Source organism: Carassius gibelio, chromosome A15 (genome assembly GCF_023724105.1).
Source record: "Carassius gibelio isolate Cgi1373 ecotype wild population from Czech Republic chromosome A15, carGib1.2-hapl.c, whole genome shotgun sequence".
Lineage (NCBI taxonomy): Eukaryota > Metazoa > Chordata > Actinopteri > Cypriniformes > Cyprinidae > Carassius > Carassius gibelio.
Window position 1 is genome coordinate 7,903,171 of NC_068385.1, and position 16,507 is coordinate 7,919,677.

At 36.1% G+C, this 16,507-nt stretch overlaps 3 protein-coding genes across 4 annotated transcripts in view; 2 read left to right on the forward strand and 1 right to left on the reverse strand.

Annotated features, from left to right (window-relative positions):
* The window catches only part of LOC128029077 (guanylate cyclase soluble subunit alpha-2-like), a 174,570-nt gene that overhangs the window by 30,483 nt on the left and 127,580 nt on the right, over window positions 1-16,507 (forward strand). The window lies entirely within an intron of this gene.
* Window positions 5,720-11,131, reverse strand: aasdhppt (aminoadipate-semialdehyde dehydrogenase-phosphopantetheinyl transferase). 2 transcript variants are annotated; one of them, XM_052616565.1, is made up of 7 exons: window positions 11,115-11,131; window positions 10,790-10,963; window positions 9,950-10,178; window positions 8,630-8,751; window positions 7,404-7,562; window positions 6,492-6,560; window positions 5,720-6,419 (listed from the first exon to the last, which is right to left on the reverse strand). In XM_052616565.1, exons 2-7 carry the CDS (start codon window positions 10,931-10,933, stop codon window positions 6,255-6,257), a joined length of 888 nt encoding a protein of 295 aa, XP_052472525.1. In that variant the 5' UTR covers window positions 10,934-10,963; window positions 11,115-11,131; the 3' UTR covers window positions 5,720-6,254. The 2 variants fall into 2 exon arrangements, with proteins under 2 accessions (XP_052472525.1, XP_052472524.1); XM_052616564.1 differs by lacking the exon at window positions 11,115-11,131 and adding an exon at window positions 11,056-11,104.
* LOC128029079 (myb/SANT-like DNA-binding domain-containing protein 4) lies at window positions 11,198-14,677 on the forward strand. Its single transcript, XM_052616563.1, has 3 exons — window positions 11,198-11,298; window positions 12,305-12,940; window positions 13,534-14,677. Exons 2-3 carry the CDS (start codon window positions 12,461-12,463, stop codon window positions 14,263-14,265), a joined length of 1,212 nt encoding a protein of 403 aa, XP_052472523.1. The 5' UTR covers window positions 11,198-11,298; window positions 12,305-12,460; the 3' UTR covers window positions 14,266-14,677.

A 16,507-nucleotide genomic window follows, 5' to 3' on the forward strand; every position in this document is an offset into this window, starting at 1 on the left:
TGACGGCACCAGGGGCGGATCTAGAAAAATATTGATGGGGTGGCGAGAAGGGGGCAGGAATTTTTGAGGGGTGGCAACATATGGCAGACGTATATATACTGAATTTAGTCACAGTTATCACAGTTTGATTATAAATATATGTGCACACTAAAAAAGGACACAGGCTATCATTTACAAACTTAATCTCATGCAATCAATGTCTTGCATTTGAAACAGTTCATATAAGGAATAAGTGACCATACCCCATAAGCCCCTCACACTCACTAATGCATACAGTATGCATCAACATGTAATTAAGAGCATTATAAAAGATTCAGTGTTATCAATATGTCAATTTATTATAAGAAACACAAGATTTTAACAGCCATTTCCAGCTGGGGAGACTTAACTGATTTTCTACAGTTTAGTGTTAATCATCATCTAACTCAACCAGTCAAGAGCTACATTTAGCCTTAGATGTTATATGAATATGGTCCTGAAGCATAGCTTTTATTAGCTGACAATAATAATAAATAAATAAACATTATAGGCACAAATACAAATGTACTTTTAGAAATTGTTTTAGAAAAAATATGGTGTTATTGTTTTGGAAAGCTTAAATTAAAACGTCTATGAAAACTTATGTGATATTGCTTTAAAATAATGTTTTAGTATATCTTTTAAGTATATTTTACTTTATGTCTGTTTTTTTTTTTTTACTTTTAGTTTTCTTTTCTCTTTGCTGGATTTGATTCATCCTTTAATTATGAACATTCAGCCGCAAACATGAGGTGCGAGCGGTCGCGAGCGCGGATGGGAGAATGGAGGAAGTTTTTATTTTATTTTTTGGAGCAACTTGGAATGGATGGTGCCCCCTCTGGGAGTTGGTGCCCTAGGCAGTCAGTTCGGGAGTTAGGAGCGGGATCGCGAATCATATGAGTCAGTTTGGGGATCGCAAATAATTTGAATCAGTTCGGCAGTTCAAAACGGGTTCGCGAATCATTTGAGTCAGTTTGGGGATCGCAAATCATTTGAATCAGTTCGGGAGTTCGGAGCGGGATCGCGAATCATTTGAGTCAGTTTGGGGATCGCAACTCATTTGAATCAGTTCGGCAGTTCAAAACGGGTTCGCGAATCATTTGAGTCAGTTTGGGGATCGCAACTCATTTGAATCAGTTCGGGAGTTCGGAGCAGCTTCGTGGATCATTTGAATCAATTCGAGAGTTCGGAGCGGGTTCGCGAATTATTTGAGTCAGTTTGGGGATCACAAATCATTTGAATCAGTTCGGGAGTTCGGAGCGGGTTCACGAATCATTTGAGTCAGTTCGGGAGTTCAAAATGGGTTCGCGAATCATTTGAGTCAGTTTGGGGATAGCAAATCATTTGAATCAGTTCGGGAGTTCATAGCGGGTTCGCGAATTATTTGAGTCAGTTCGGGAGTTAGGAGCGGGTTCGCGAATAACGAAAGATTTGCGCTCGTAAATTTTCAAATTGGCCATAACTGTTGATTCATTGCTGCCAACTGGGGTGGCAGCAGGGGTAGATCCGCCCCTGGACGGCACCCATTCACTGCAGAGCATCCATTGATGAGACACTGATGCAATGCTACATTTCTACAAATCTGATGAAGAAACAAACTCATCCTAATCTCGGATTGACTGAGGGTGAGTACATTTTCAGGAAATTCAAATTTTCAAGAACTATTTCAGTTTGAAAGAATATTGTCGGTCATTTGCAACCAAAAAACATTACAGTAAAACCCTAACATTCATTAAAACACACCCAAACATGCACTCATTCTGATTTTGAGTGTGTTTTATTGTTTGTCTCCAGTGTGATAGACACTAGACCTGCTCATGTCATGATTATTTAATCATTGAGCCCTGCTTGATTAAAACAATGATCTTCTTTGCTCTTTGGGAGTGTTTTTATTATCACATTACACATGCTGTTCTTCTGCTGTGCACGATCCTTTGAGAAACCCATACACACACATTACTGTATTTCCTGAGGGAAAACACTGCAGCATCTCTATTGATGCGTCTACAGTAATTATTCTTTTGATGCTGAGGTAATATTAGGACACAGACACACATAAACACACATCTTAATGTCATTACCTGCTTTACTCAATTCTTCTGTGATGAATTCAGCTCAAAACTCATCGACTTCAGCAGATGTTTAATTACAGTTTTTCACATTCTGTGACATACAGATGCACACTGGAAGAAATTAAGCTTAAATCTGTGCAAATTGCCTAAGATATGGGGTCAGTAATATATAAAAAAAAAATGTTTTTCAAAGAATTCTCTACTGCTCACCATGGCTGCATTTATTCGATAAAATACACAGTAATCTTGCGAAATATTTTAACAATTTAAAACAGCTTTACAAATACATTTTATTTTTCAGGATTCATTGATGAATAGAACGTTCAACAAAACATTTTGTTACATGATTTTGATGTACCATTTTCATAGTAATGCAATGTCTGATGAATTTTGAGATTTAAAGTTTTCAAGTGATATATCATTTCTGATGGTTTCTAAAGTGTGATAGAGAAAAAGGCAACTTTTTTTGTCGAAGGTCAGAACTCCTGTTATGATGTAGGTTTTTGAGGTGCACTCTTACCTTAAATTAATCTATTACTTTACTACATAATTTTTAACAAAAAAGATTTATAAAAGATCTATTTAGGAGTCTTGGGCCTTTTCAACGATATATAGTTTGTCATGATTAGATTAGGATTTAATTGTAATATAGTAAACGTAGACGTCCCGTATACGGGACAGGGTGACAATTAACAGGTTAAAAAAAATCTTTCTGACCCCAAACTCTGAAAATAATAATCTTTAGCATTTCTCTGCATGCAAATGTTTTTTTCTTCTCCTTTTTTACATTCTTTATGCTGATTTAAAATACAATTTGAATGCATTTTTCTTATTTTATTTTATTCGTTCACTGTCAGTGTTGGCCTGAAACGTACATAGTTTCTTCGTTCGCTCTTCCACGGTGACGCTGCACACAGTTGCTCAGGGAAGTGACACAATGGTTTGAATGTGACGTTTTAAAAAGCCCTAACTGTTACCATGGCAACAGGGATCCCGTTCACAAACAGTCACCAGCACCAAGAGAGAGTGTGTGTTTACGTGCACACACACACACGCACACATAATGAGTCAGAGTCTTTTCATGCAGTGATGTCATCACCAGTCTTTTGTTTCTGTGATGTCACTGAAATCTGTCCGCTCTTCTATAAGTCACATTGCAGCAGAGATTTGCACGTGCGCTCTCCCACTGAACCCTGGGAAGTCTTTTATAACCCCCACAGTGTGACCGTCGAGGGGCATTTAAATTGCACTGGTTTTAAACTTCCGAATCTGAGAACATAATAAAACCTTGTGATGCAAAAAAAGTATATTTTTAGGTCATAAACCTGATTCCTCTTATGTGACCTGTGCTGTTCGCCCCCAAAAACACTACGGACTAGACCACTGCATAGCTGTGATTTGGGACGGGGGTCACATGATGACTGCCTCGGCTCGAGGGAGTCTGAGATCCGTCTCTGATGGGACATTTCAGAAGCATCATAATCCAGATGCTGAATCTCTGCTAGCGGCGTGCCATCTCTCTCTCTCTTTCTCTCTCTCTCTCTCTCTATCCGCTCAGACAGTGATGGGGATTAGATTAACACGGATGACTGCGTGTACCACACGTGTTCTTGTTGCCATGGCAAACCTAGCTGTGCTGGTCATAATGGAGGATGTGTGAGAAAATCATCTCGCTCAAACATGCACACTCTCTGGATTGCTCAAACTCTATCTGTGGTTCACTCATTCTAGATCTATCTATCGTTCTTTTGTTCTCTCTGTCTGTCTGTCTTATGAGATTGGATGCCCTCTCGTCTTCTGAACCATCTGTGCTGTAAACGTTCTGCAGTTTCACATCTTCGGGTGTTTCTGCAAGGCATCTGTGGACACTGTGAGCCTGACCTCCATTTTGGCTCAAGCACGAATCACAGTGATGGTGATTAACACAGCAAATCAGGAAACTGACGGATGGACGGAAGGCGTCTGGGAGAAGAGTTTGGACAGTGAAGCTTGTGTGTGTTTGTGTGTGTGTGTGTGTGTGAGCACCTGAGTCCACAGTGACGGAAGCCATACAGAAACCTGGCATTCGTTCAGGACATGTTCACTGCTGTGTGAGCCTGTAAATCACACAGACTGTTGTTGCTCTTTGTCTAGTGACCTTCTGAAGAGAACAAACCTCCTTTTAGAGTTTCGTTCTCATGGGACAGCGATGCTGTTGTTTTAACCTTTGACCTTGGAAATACTTTCCATCAAACAGACAGAAAACAGACACTCACGTACTAGCGCATCTCTCTCACTCAATCCTGAATTAATCGGGACTCAATGATAAATCTTTAGCTGAAAATACTCTCAGAGGAGGAGAGCTCTTCTCTTTAATGCAGCTCTCGCTCGCTATCATGTTTTTATGAGCGTGTGATTTAGGAAGCATTTGGCTGATACTCGTGATTTCAGGAGAATATATATATATATATATATATATATATATATATATATATATATATATATATATATATATATATATATATATTAATTGATGTAATCATTTATTCAGAATTAAACATCACCTATATGCTGCTTGTTAGGCCAAAAACAAAACAAAAAAACAGGTATTTCTATTTCTGAAAAAAAAATTTGAAAATATAATTATTAATAATAAAAAGTCCTATAAATTACTTAAATACTAATGTATTTAACATTAAACATTGCCAGTATAAGAAGTAGTAAAGCCATGTAAAAAAAGGTATTTCTATTTAAAAAAAATATTTCAAAATATAAAATCTATTTTATTAAATTAGAATTATTAAAAATACAAATAAAATTATCATTAATGTCATACTTTATTGAACTTAATGTCAAGCAAATGAAAAAAAAAAAAAAAATGGTATTTCTAAATTAAAAAAATCTTTCAAAATATAATAAATAATAAAATGCTGAATCAACCGAACTATAACTGAACATTAAACACTGCCAGTATGATTCGTTTATCATTTCAAATCATATTAAGCTTTTTTTTTAAATTGCATTATGAGAACTCATTTATATAAAAATTTGAAAAATACATCACTCGACATTCTGCTTAGTCTCTATTTTCTTACTTTAGAGAAGATGTGATTACATTTGGGGACAGGGTTTAATCCAAACGGGATCCCATCTGTGTTTTTGACCGTTCTGCTCTGCTGTAATTGACTTTGCTCTGGTAACCTCTGCTGTCCGAGTCTGGACAGAGTCGTGTGGCACGAGCCAAAACAGCAGGAGCGGAAATGCATACCTGCGCCCCAACAGCAGCGGTTTGTTAAACGCAGGACCTTTCAAACACACAGTCCTAATGGCCTGCTGATAAAAATAGACGCTGGCAGATGAAGGAACGAGAGAGAGACTGACTCGAGGAGTGTAGGCTGGGAAAATACACTCATCTCTTACATAAACGGCTCATTCCTATGCTGTACATTTTCTTCAGATTTGTCATACTGTATAAAGCATAAAGTAACACTCACTGTTTATATCCCATTAACTAACTAAAGGCAGTTCCTTAATGACATCATCTCCAGGAAGTGAATTCATTTCGGAGGGAAAACAGCAGCGCAAAAATCATCAATCGTTAGTTTGTGTCTCTGTTAAAGTTAACAATAAAAAGAAACCCTAAAAGTGACTGTTAATTAATGTATTCATTTATTGAACATTAAAAATCGCAGATATGCTTCACACCAAGCCAAAAAAAAAAGAAAACTTCTAATAATACAAAAAAAAAACCTTTTTAAATGCATATATGTCATTTTGTGGTGGAAACAGCGATGGTAATTTAATAATCATTCATATTTTATAAAAAGTAAACATTTTTATTTACAATGTTAAGTATATGTATAATAAAGCCAGGTCCTTGATGACATCATCCTCCAGGAAGTGACATCATTATGGAGGGAAAACAGCAGCACAAACATCATCAGTTGTTAATATTTGTCTACCGAAACGAATCCGTTGATAACAAAAGATGTCTAAAAGATGGTTGAAATATGAAAACAAACTTCAAGTTGACTTTTATGAACAATGTTCATTGTCATTGTGAAAATAAGTAATAAAGCTGAAGGGTCATCAAATAGTCCCTTTCTTTTTTAAAGACGGAGTTGAAAAAAAGATGGAAGAACAGGAAAGACCTCAAAAGAACAAATTATATATATATAAATGTATTCACTGCTGTTCACTTTGTCTTGAAGGTGCTTCCTTTTTGCTCTGAAATCTCTCCCAGTAGGCGGAGTCTTCCTCTAGAAGGGGCGTGGCTTTAGACACCAGATCACTGAAACTCAACAGTGTGAATGAAAGGGGCGGAGCTTCACAAACAGTCCCAGCCTCCCCCTATGAAACAAAGAAGTATGATGTTATGAACTGTCTCGACTTCTAAAAAAGGTGTAAAATCGTTAAACTCACCTCAGACGTGTTGATATCTGGCTTTCCCAGCGCCACGGCGACATGATGATCTTTGTCCAATAAGCTCTCCTGAAAAACAGGAATAAGTCAATTATAAGAACATTGTAAAAAAAATGTATAATGTATAAAATGTAAATGCTGTCATAATTCAGAGCTTTATGTGTGTGTATACTGTCTATATTTATTATCTATATATAAATACAAACACATGCATGTAGAAAAATGCTTAGTTTATATATTAAATATATATATATATATATATATATATATATATATATATATATATATATATATATATATATATATTTTTTTTTTTTTTTTTTGTCCGATACAGTCTTCCATATTTATACTCAAAATATTAAAATTAATAGCATCAATTATTTGGTATTAAATTTGAATTAATTAAAATGACACACACACACACACACATATATATATATATATATACACATATTTATATATATAAGAACTGCATGATATTAATAATAATGTTATACTTAAATATAAACTTTTTTAATATGTCTATAGATATAACTAATGAAAGCATGTTTCTGCAAAGGAATAAAAAAGGTAATTGCAAATGTTTTTAGACATAAACTTCCTTTAGTGCAGTGCCAATTTTTTTAATCCTCAGAATTCAGTGTTTTTGTTTCTGCCTGTGAATGCTTTTAACTTCAATTTTCTTTCTTTCTCACAGCTGTGAGATGAAAAGTCCAGAGGAATGAAGAATGTGAGCGAAGCGCCTGTGATCTGTGTCACGTTCACACGCTCTGACAGACACAGAGAGACCGAGCAGCACTGCAGGGCTCCACACACACACACACACACACACACACACACACACACATCTTTGGTCTCTCCTCCAGCTTTCACTCATCTGACTAGTAATCCTTCTACATCCTGAACACACACCTCAAATGTCCAGTCCTCCTCTTCATTATCCAGGTACATCCGTGTCAGCTGGTACACTTGGCCCTCTCGCATCTGATTGGGCGAGATGTGAAACTCCACCCTCTGCAGGTCGAAGCCCAGCCCTGTGCCAATCGCTTTGATGAAACTCTCCTTCAACGCCTCGATGGACAGAGAAACAGACCAATCAGAGGTAATCAGGCCTCTGGATAGGTTTAGAATGAAATGCTTTAATAATTTAGAGTATTTATACTGCATATTAAAAACTGTGCCCAATATAGTGTTCACTTGGCTGGATGAGCTAAATCAGAGACTGGTGCCAGTTGTGCACAAGGAAACCACATTCATTTTTTTATTTTTATTTTATTCTTAAAGTAAAAATTAATTCCAAAAAAAAAAAAAAATTAATGTAGCAATTTCTTAAACGGTATTATTTATAATTTTTAACATTATAAAAAATATATATATTAGGGTTTTGAAATACTTTCTAAAAATATGAATACACGTAATTAATTGCAAAAATGAATGTAATATTTTTGTGAACAAAAAAAGTAAAATCAATTCAAAAAAAATTATTTCTTGCACATTAAACACTTGGTAAAATCAGCATAGAATCAGGATTTTAGTATAGATATTCTAGATATTATTGCAACACATAAATTTTTTTATTAAAGCAATAACAATCTCCTTTGAGATAACAATTATTACCTCAAAAATAATTTAATTACTGTAAGATATTACGCAGACATCCTCAATGATAAAATGATTCATGAGGCAAAATCTGAAATTTTTTTACTAAAAATGTAAAAATGCATAAAGTGTTCTTGTAGTGTCAGGTATATGTGTGTGTGTCTGAGTGTGCGTGTAAATGTGTGAGTGTGTGTGTGAGTGTGTGTGTGTGTGTGTCTGAGTGTGTGTAAATGTGTGTGTGTGCTTGTAATAGTGACTGACCACATTCTCACCTACAGCACATTATACTCATACCTGTACGTGTGTGTGTGTGTGTGTGTTTATGAGAGTCCTCAAATGACCACCGACTGGCATAACTGAGTCACGCTGAAGTGATGAGATCACATCGCCATGGAAACAGGGATCAGAATTGGAACAGTTTCATCCAGCACAATTTCTCTCCTGCTGCCATTGGCTTATAGATGTGTGTGTGTGTGTGTGTGTGTGTGTGTGATGATGATGATGATGCTGCAACAGGAAGCAGCGGTTGCTATAGTTACCCAGTGCCTATAAAACATGTCCAGCTGGTCCCAGTCTGATCCGGCCTTCCGTATGTTCGTCCACTCAAGATCCGTGAACTGACGATTCATGATGCGGAAAAACTCCTGAACGGAGCTACTGCCTGGAAATGGATACAAAAATACATGTATAAAACCTAAAAGCTCATATTCTACATCTTTTTACCATTGAACATCACATTAAAGAAGGTTTCGGCACAAGAAATGTTGTGCTTCAATTTTTTTTTTCAATTTCTCTAAACATTTAAACATTAAACTTTTTTTTTTTTTTGCTACTGTTCCTTTAAAATAGAATTGGCCACCCTCTGTGTACTAGCACAGTCACTTAATATTGAACAGGTGTTGAGATTTAAATGTAAGCGTTATGTGTTAATGAACTCAGTTGTGATGTTTTTTTTGGTAACATATTTATTTATTTATAAATAATTATTTATTTTTAAATTATAAAAGTAAAAAAGTAAAAATAATTTATAAAAATACTACTAGTGTAATAACTTTGAACATTAAACATTTATATTTTTATTATTAATAATTATTTATATTTTTCATAATAATATAATATATGAGTTATTACAAATGCTAAAATTACTTTGAAAGTAATTGAAAAGTAATATATTTTGGTAATATATTTATTTATTTTTAAATTATAACAGTAAAAATAAAAAAAAGTACAAATGAAAATGACTAACTTTTTTAACATTAAAAACTTTTTTTTATTAAAAAAATATAATTGACATTAAATTATATTAAATATTGATATTAATAAATATTTACAATTTTCATAATAATATAATATAATATATGCGTTTTTATACTCTTTCTTTTATTTCATTAATATACATAATTTCGCTCATAACCATGATGTCAGAATTGAGGAGCTGTTTTGCAATAGTTCAGAAAATGTGGCTTACTGTGGAGGAAGTTTTGAGTTGTGGATGTTACAGTATATCATCAAACATCTGCTATATCTCATCAACAAGTGCTATATATCATCATACATCGAACTCTGCATCATTTTCAAAAGAGCAGGAAAAAACTTTAATAAAATAATCATGTTCTGCACTGAAACATGATTCATATGAGCTGATGCAGATATATATCTTACAGTAGAGTCAGAAATGATGTAATACAAAAAAAAAAAGTATGTAGCATTTGTCAGCTACATACTGTCCTCTGCTCAACCTAAAGCAGAGGAATAGAGCGACACCTGCTGGCCACTGATGGAGCTGCAGTGACTCATGTGTTACATTGGTTCAAGATGCTCCGGTGACTCAGTCAGTGCTCAAGGGCAGTGAAAGTTACCTGGTCTGCTGGTCTTCATCACATCTACCCCAACCTGGCGTCCCGCTTCTGCTGCCAACACGGCATAATCTCCCTGATGGGACACGTTGAAGTTCCAGTGTGGGACGCCGGGAGTGGATGAGGTCCGTGGCAGGAAAGGTTTACCCCGTGTGGTTCTTTCCAGACGAAACCCGTCCCATGCAAAACCCATCTTCTCACACACCAGCTTTCTGATCAGCAGACGACCCGCCTGGTGCACACACACAACAGCAAAAACCAACAGACAGCATAACACTACGATTACACAAATAAACAAACGTTTTTAATTTCAAACTTTAGCACTTGAATTAATTCATTAATGCTTGAATAATTTATGCATTTATTAATTAATTAAACACAAAAAATAAGTAAATAATGATTTACTTAAATTGAGAATAATTCCATTAATAAACGAATGGATGAATGAATAATATACAAATAAACAAATAATAATTATTTATTAATTTATGTAGTGAATTAATGCATAAATTATTTAATCGATGCATAAATGAATGAAAATGAATCAATTATTAACAATATTGATAAAACAGATAAGTAGATGAATAAATGCATAAATAAACAAAATATATGAAATAGTTTTAATTGAATGGATCATTAAATAAAGAATGAATGAATGCATATAATTGCATATCAATATTGATGCTCTTTAGTGAGCCTGAACTTGTATCAATGAGTTTGAAGCAAAGTTGTGCAATGTAAATAAAGTGAAAAAAATAAATAAAACGTAAAGTCAGACCTGGAAAATGTTTTAAAATGATATGAATTGTGAAGTGTATGCATGCATCCGTCTGTCATGCTCACCATGGCAGATTTGGCGTCTTTGGCGAACACGAACTGCCCGATTCGTTCTTTCTCCTCCGGCTGAACGCAGCGGGCCGCCAGGGTCCACTCGGAACGGGTCGGTGCCCACGAACCGCAGCGGAACGCCCACCGGACCCCGTCCATAACAGTCAGTGACAACCACCTATAACACTACTAAAATAGATACGCATAATTAGCTGCTATTAATATATTAGAAATATAATATAATATAATAGTAATTAATAATATGTAGTCAATATTATCACTATAGCATTTGTTTTGCTTTCTCTAGCACGCCTGCACATGTGTTCCAAACCAGACGCACCGGAATCAGGAAGAATTGTGCCGTGGGCGGGGCTGACCAGTGAGCGCGTGATCTGATTGGGTAATGGAGAGGGCGGCGACGTTCTTTGACCAATCAGGCTGGAGAGTCGCTTTGTCGGAAGTGTTTGGTTGTGGAGGCGGAGCGCTACGCGTGGGGATGTTGTTGTTGATGCTTTTCTCCACCGGTGAGTGTTTGAATAAATAAATAAAATACCTAAGGCGTTTGTTTTATGTGTTATAATGAGCATTATGTGTGCAAAACACCATTGTGTTGGTGCCTATAGAAGCCCTTTTTTCTTGGTGACATGGTAATAAGTGAACTGCAGAAACGCAACAGCAGAACTGATGTGTTTATGTTTGAGATGAATGATAATATCACTCAATGCGATGGAATATTGATAATCATACTGTATAATGATTGTACTGTTCCTGCAACTACAGTTTCTAGAAGAAAAAAAAAAACATATATACTACAGTTATTCCCTTGAATAAAAATGAACTGTGGTTGTATTATTTGTAATAAAGTACTGCATGATGATTATGCAATCATCTCATGATATGAAGCTTTCAGACTCTTTTTCTTTTTAAGTTATTTTTATATTTTTTTAGGACAGTGGGGGCTGATACCACAGTTTTACCATATTAACTGTGTATTTTTATAGCTATAGTATTTTGGGGAAAAAAAACTTAGTACATAATATACACTACCATTCAAACGTTTGCACTCAATAGATAATATTTTGTACAGTATATTATATATTTATTTATTTATTTATTTTTTATAAAAAACAATACTTTTATTCATTAAGGAGGACACATTAAATTGCTAAGAATTATTATTATTATTTATTTTCTTACCTTTTAGTTCTAGCATAGAGTTAGGTTAGGGAATAATGATGCTGAAAATTCAGCTTGTACCACAGGAATGAATTGCATTTTAAAATATATTTCAAGAGGAATAATATTTAACTTTATACTGTATAAATGCAGCTTTGGTGCTCAGAAGAGACTTTAAGAAGCATCTTTTGAATGCTGATGTATGTTGTATAAATGTATGCAATATATATTTTAACTTTCTGGTTTTATTCATTGATGATTTGTGCACAGAAAATAATATACAGATATGTCCGATTTATTATGTAATATACATGTATCGTGTGTAACTAAAACAGTGTTTTTGTTTTGTTGTAGGACATCAGATGGTCTGATCCTGCTGTTGCTTTCTATGCGACCTGCTGACAATTTGACCTTTGACCTTAGAACTGTGCTACAGCACTAAACTGAACGTGAAAATGTGTCTGGAATGACAGAATTTGTTTAGCGTCCAGTCATTTCTCCGTAGCCAGCATGGACTTCCTGCAGATGAAGCACCTGAAGAGGAAGAGGAAGAGTAACTACAGCGTAAAGGAAACTCAGACTCTGATCCGCGAGATCCACAAGCGACGTGAGATCCTGTTCTCCCGCCAGCAGAACATGGCCATCAACGAGCTGAAGCGGCGAGCGTGGGAGGAGGTAGCTGACAGCGTGAACGCTCTGGGCGAGGGCGAGCTGCGCACGGCGGCCGAGGTCAAGCGGCGCTATCTGGACTGGCGCGCGTTGATGAAACGAAAGAAGCTTCAGGCTGAGTTGGCGTCGGGATTGAAGCAGGAGTTTGAGCCTTCGTCTCCTGATAACGACGTGTCTCTTGGTGGCTGCGACCAGTCGCTGGACCTCAGTGGGTTTTCCAAAGACTCGTCGTGCGACTGGCAGGACCTGACGGACCTCGGGGAGCCCAGCACACACACATCTGGAGTCAAAACGGAGGACGATGAGGCCAGCAGCTATAGAGTATGTACTAGACACAGACACTACATTAATCAGATTGTCTCCTACTTTAGTTGAAGTAATCCTCAGACATGGTGGGCACAAGATTTTAAGCATTCTACAGCTTTGATTACTGAAATAAATTGCATTAAAAAATATATTCAAATAGAAAACAGTTTTTTTTTAAACTGTAATACTATTTTAAAACATGCATCAGCTTTAATGCACTTATAAAAAAATAAAAAAGGAGTCAAATTTCATGTCAAAAATCTTACATAAGCACACTTCACTAAATCTGGAATTTTCTCTAGCTGTTTGCATGCAGTAGTAAAACTCTCATAGATGCAGAAGAAAACATCTGGCTCATGTTTGCATTTTTTCTATCACTGGCCATACTGTACGTCTAACACTTAAAATCAGGATTAGGCATAAAGCAATGTCTTGCATGTGAAAACTGGCTGAGAATTGAACATAATGAGACAGGAACCATGTTTTCGTGTAAGCAAAATTGCTACAAAATGCATCATATTTTATAGAGAAACTCCACCTATGCCATATGTGTGCTTGGTCTCATAATTGCTGCTGACTTTGTGTGTCTAATTGTAAATTATCTCTAGTTGGAGGCGGAGATTGGAGATGGTGGTGAGGAGGACGATGAAGACTGTTTTACCTCCATCCTCCCTGATATGGACCGCGAGGGCCGAGTTCCTGAAGTCTTCGCTCACATTGATGAATTCGGCGTGCTGAGCTCCACAAAGCCTGCGTTGGGCTCGGCGGCGACTCTGTTGGGAGCCGGGGGCTCGTACGGGATGGGCATAGCTGGATTGGAGAACACAGGTGTGCTGGTGGCGCTGGAGAGGCAGAGACTTGACCTGGAGAAACACCGATTACAGGTGGAGTCCGAACGGCTGCAGGTGGAGAAAGAGCGCCTCCTGGTGGAGAAGGAGCGGTTGAGGCAGGGCGAGGTGGAGAGAGAGCGGCTGCAGCTGGAGAAGGAGCGTCTGCAGGTGGAGCGAGAACGATTGCGACTGCTGCTGGAACAGAACACGCCCCTCCAGCAGAGCCCCGCCCCCTCTATGTATGTAGCCACGCCCACCACGTCGTCCTCTGCCCCCTCGTCATCCTCATTGGATGGCGAGAAGGACAGGAAGCTGGTTTGGCCGATGATGATGGATTTGGAGGCGGAGAAGCTGAAGTTAGAGAAAGAGCGCCTCCTGCTGGAGAAAGAGAGACTGCAGTTCTTCAAGTTTGAGTCGGGAAGACTGCACATTGAGAAAGAGCGCCTTCAGGTGGAGAAAGAGAGACTGCAGCTTCACAAAGATGGACAACAGATGGCGCTGCACTCCTGAAACACCGTAGATAGATACAACTGGGTAGGAAAAAAATAGTTACCGTAGTTATCTATTCATTTCTATGGGGAACAAAATTAAAATGTGTGTCTCTTGCACATTAATTAAAGCCAAAAATCCTATTTTTATTTATTTTTTTGCCAGACATTTGAAAAAGAAAGAAGTCAAGCAATGAATGTGAGTTTATAGACAAGATGCTAAAAGATGCACATGGACTCACTTTTGAACATATGTAGCAGTAGACTGTTTTTTAAATATAAATATGAAATATGATGAATGTCAGAAAATACCTCATTGCACAGAAAAACAGAAGAAAACTTTTCTTTTATCGTCTTTTATCATCTTGTTGCTGAAGGTGCTTTTGAACTAAAAAAAGCTAAAACAATAAAAAAATCAGTATTTTTATCATTAATTGACTAAATGTTTTTTTTATACGTTTTTAATGAAAAACTTAAATGTAAATTAGGAATGTTGTCTTGCCAACTTATAAGTTTAAGTACTAAAAGAAAATATTTGATATTTAAAAAAATAAATATAAAAAAAAAACAAAGAAAAAACAACAAACAAATTAAAACTAAAATTAAAATAAAAAAAAATATATTAAAACTATAAGTACTTTAATAGTATTGCTATAATTGTATAAATATATATTATAATAGTATATAATAAAACTAAAATTACACAGCTCGTGTTATAGCTTATTTTATTCAATTGACTGAAAAAAAGAAAATTGTCCCGATGTTTTGCTTTATTTGAAGTTTAAAAATCAACACACTTTTTTTTTTGGTGCTTTCCTTTCTAAAAATAGCCAAACTTTAATATAGCATTTAATTCTTTTATTTTTCACTACAGAAATGAGTAGATATGTATGGAAAACAACACACAATACGTTTTGATATCTTGTAGCAATTTATGCAGAAGTATCTAAACGTAATTTTCCTATATTATACAAGTACAGATGCTCCTGATTAACTTTTTACAAGATGTTATGTACTTCGTTACCACACTGTGTTTAAGAGCTGGATTGTGTAAGGGCTCTATGGACGGGGACCAAATCTGAGGCCTAATTTATATGGAATCATGATTTATATGTTTGTATGTACAAAACAAAATGTGTTATGTAATTGAGGCCTGGTTTTATTTTGAAGTAATCAGGTTTTCTCTGGTCTTGACGTCAATAATTGAATAAGCTGACGAAAACACAGATAAATGTGTTTGTAAAACTATAGGTGCTTGGATTGAGTTTTGCTCATTCACACTCACAGACATGAATGTGAACAGTCAAAGCAAAATTTCATATTTTTATATTTCCCCCTATAAATATATAAAATGATATATTTTCATTTCACCCTAAAATCAAGAAAAAAAAAAAAGAGTATTAGCCATATTTTGGGATCATTAGAGGAATAGTTCACCCAAACAATGAAAAGTCGCTGAAAATGGACTTGTATGTGAATTTGTTTCTCCATCAGATTTGGAGAAATATGGCAATCTATCACTTGCTCAGCAATGGATCCCCTGCAGTGAATGGGTGCCATCAACAAAATTTTATCAATATTCCATATGATAAAAAGTAACTATTGCACTATTCCTTTAACTGATGAAACGGAGGGGTGTGGATTATTGTGATGTCTTATCAGCTGTTTGGACTCTTATTCTGACGGCACCCATTCACTGCAGAGCATCCACTGATGAGACACTGATGCAATGCTACATTTCTACAAATCTGATGAAGAAACAAACTCAGCTACATCTTGGATGTCCTGAGGTGAGCAAATGTTCAGATAAATGTAATAAAGGTGTTATTTTCTGTAGTGTGTCTGGACATCTTCGTACTTTTTTCTTTTGATTTTGAGGTGAAACATTCTATACAGGTTCAGTGAGATTTCCTCAAAAAGGCCTGCTTAAGTGCTCAAGAATGTGTGTGTGTGTGTGTGTGTGTGTTCTCGTATGATAGTTGTTTTCAGGTCTTGATAATTCTGAACTGTAGTCGATGAGTGCTGATTGGTTTACATGTTTCTTTAGTCGTGTAATTCCTTGTTAAATATATTTATCTTATCCAAAGTGACACTCGTTGCATTGAAGGTTTAAGTTTTTTTATCATCTCGTGATACCATACTTTGGGAGTTTCATTCGAGAGTCTGTGGCTCTTTGCAGTGTATATTTATTTTGCCAAGTAGAGGTTCAGTTCTGGGCCGTTTCTTAATCTGCGATTGCCATACTGAACTTTTTTCTTTTCATA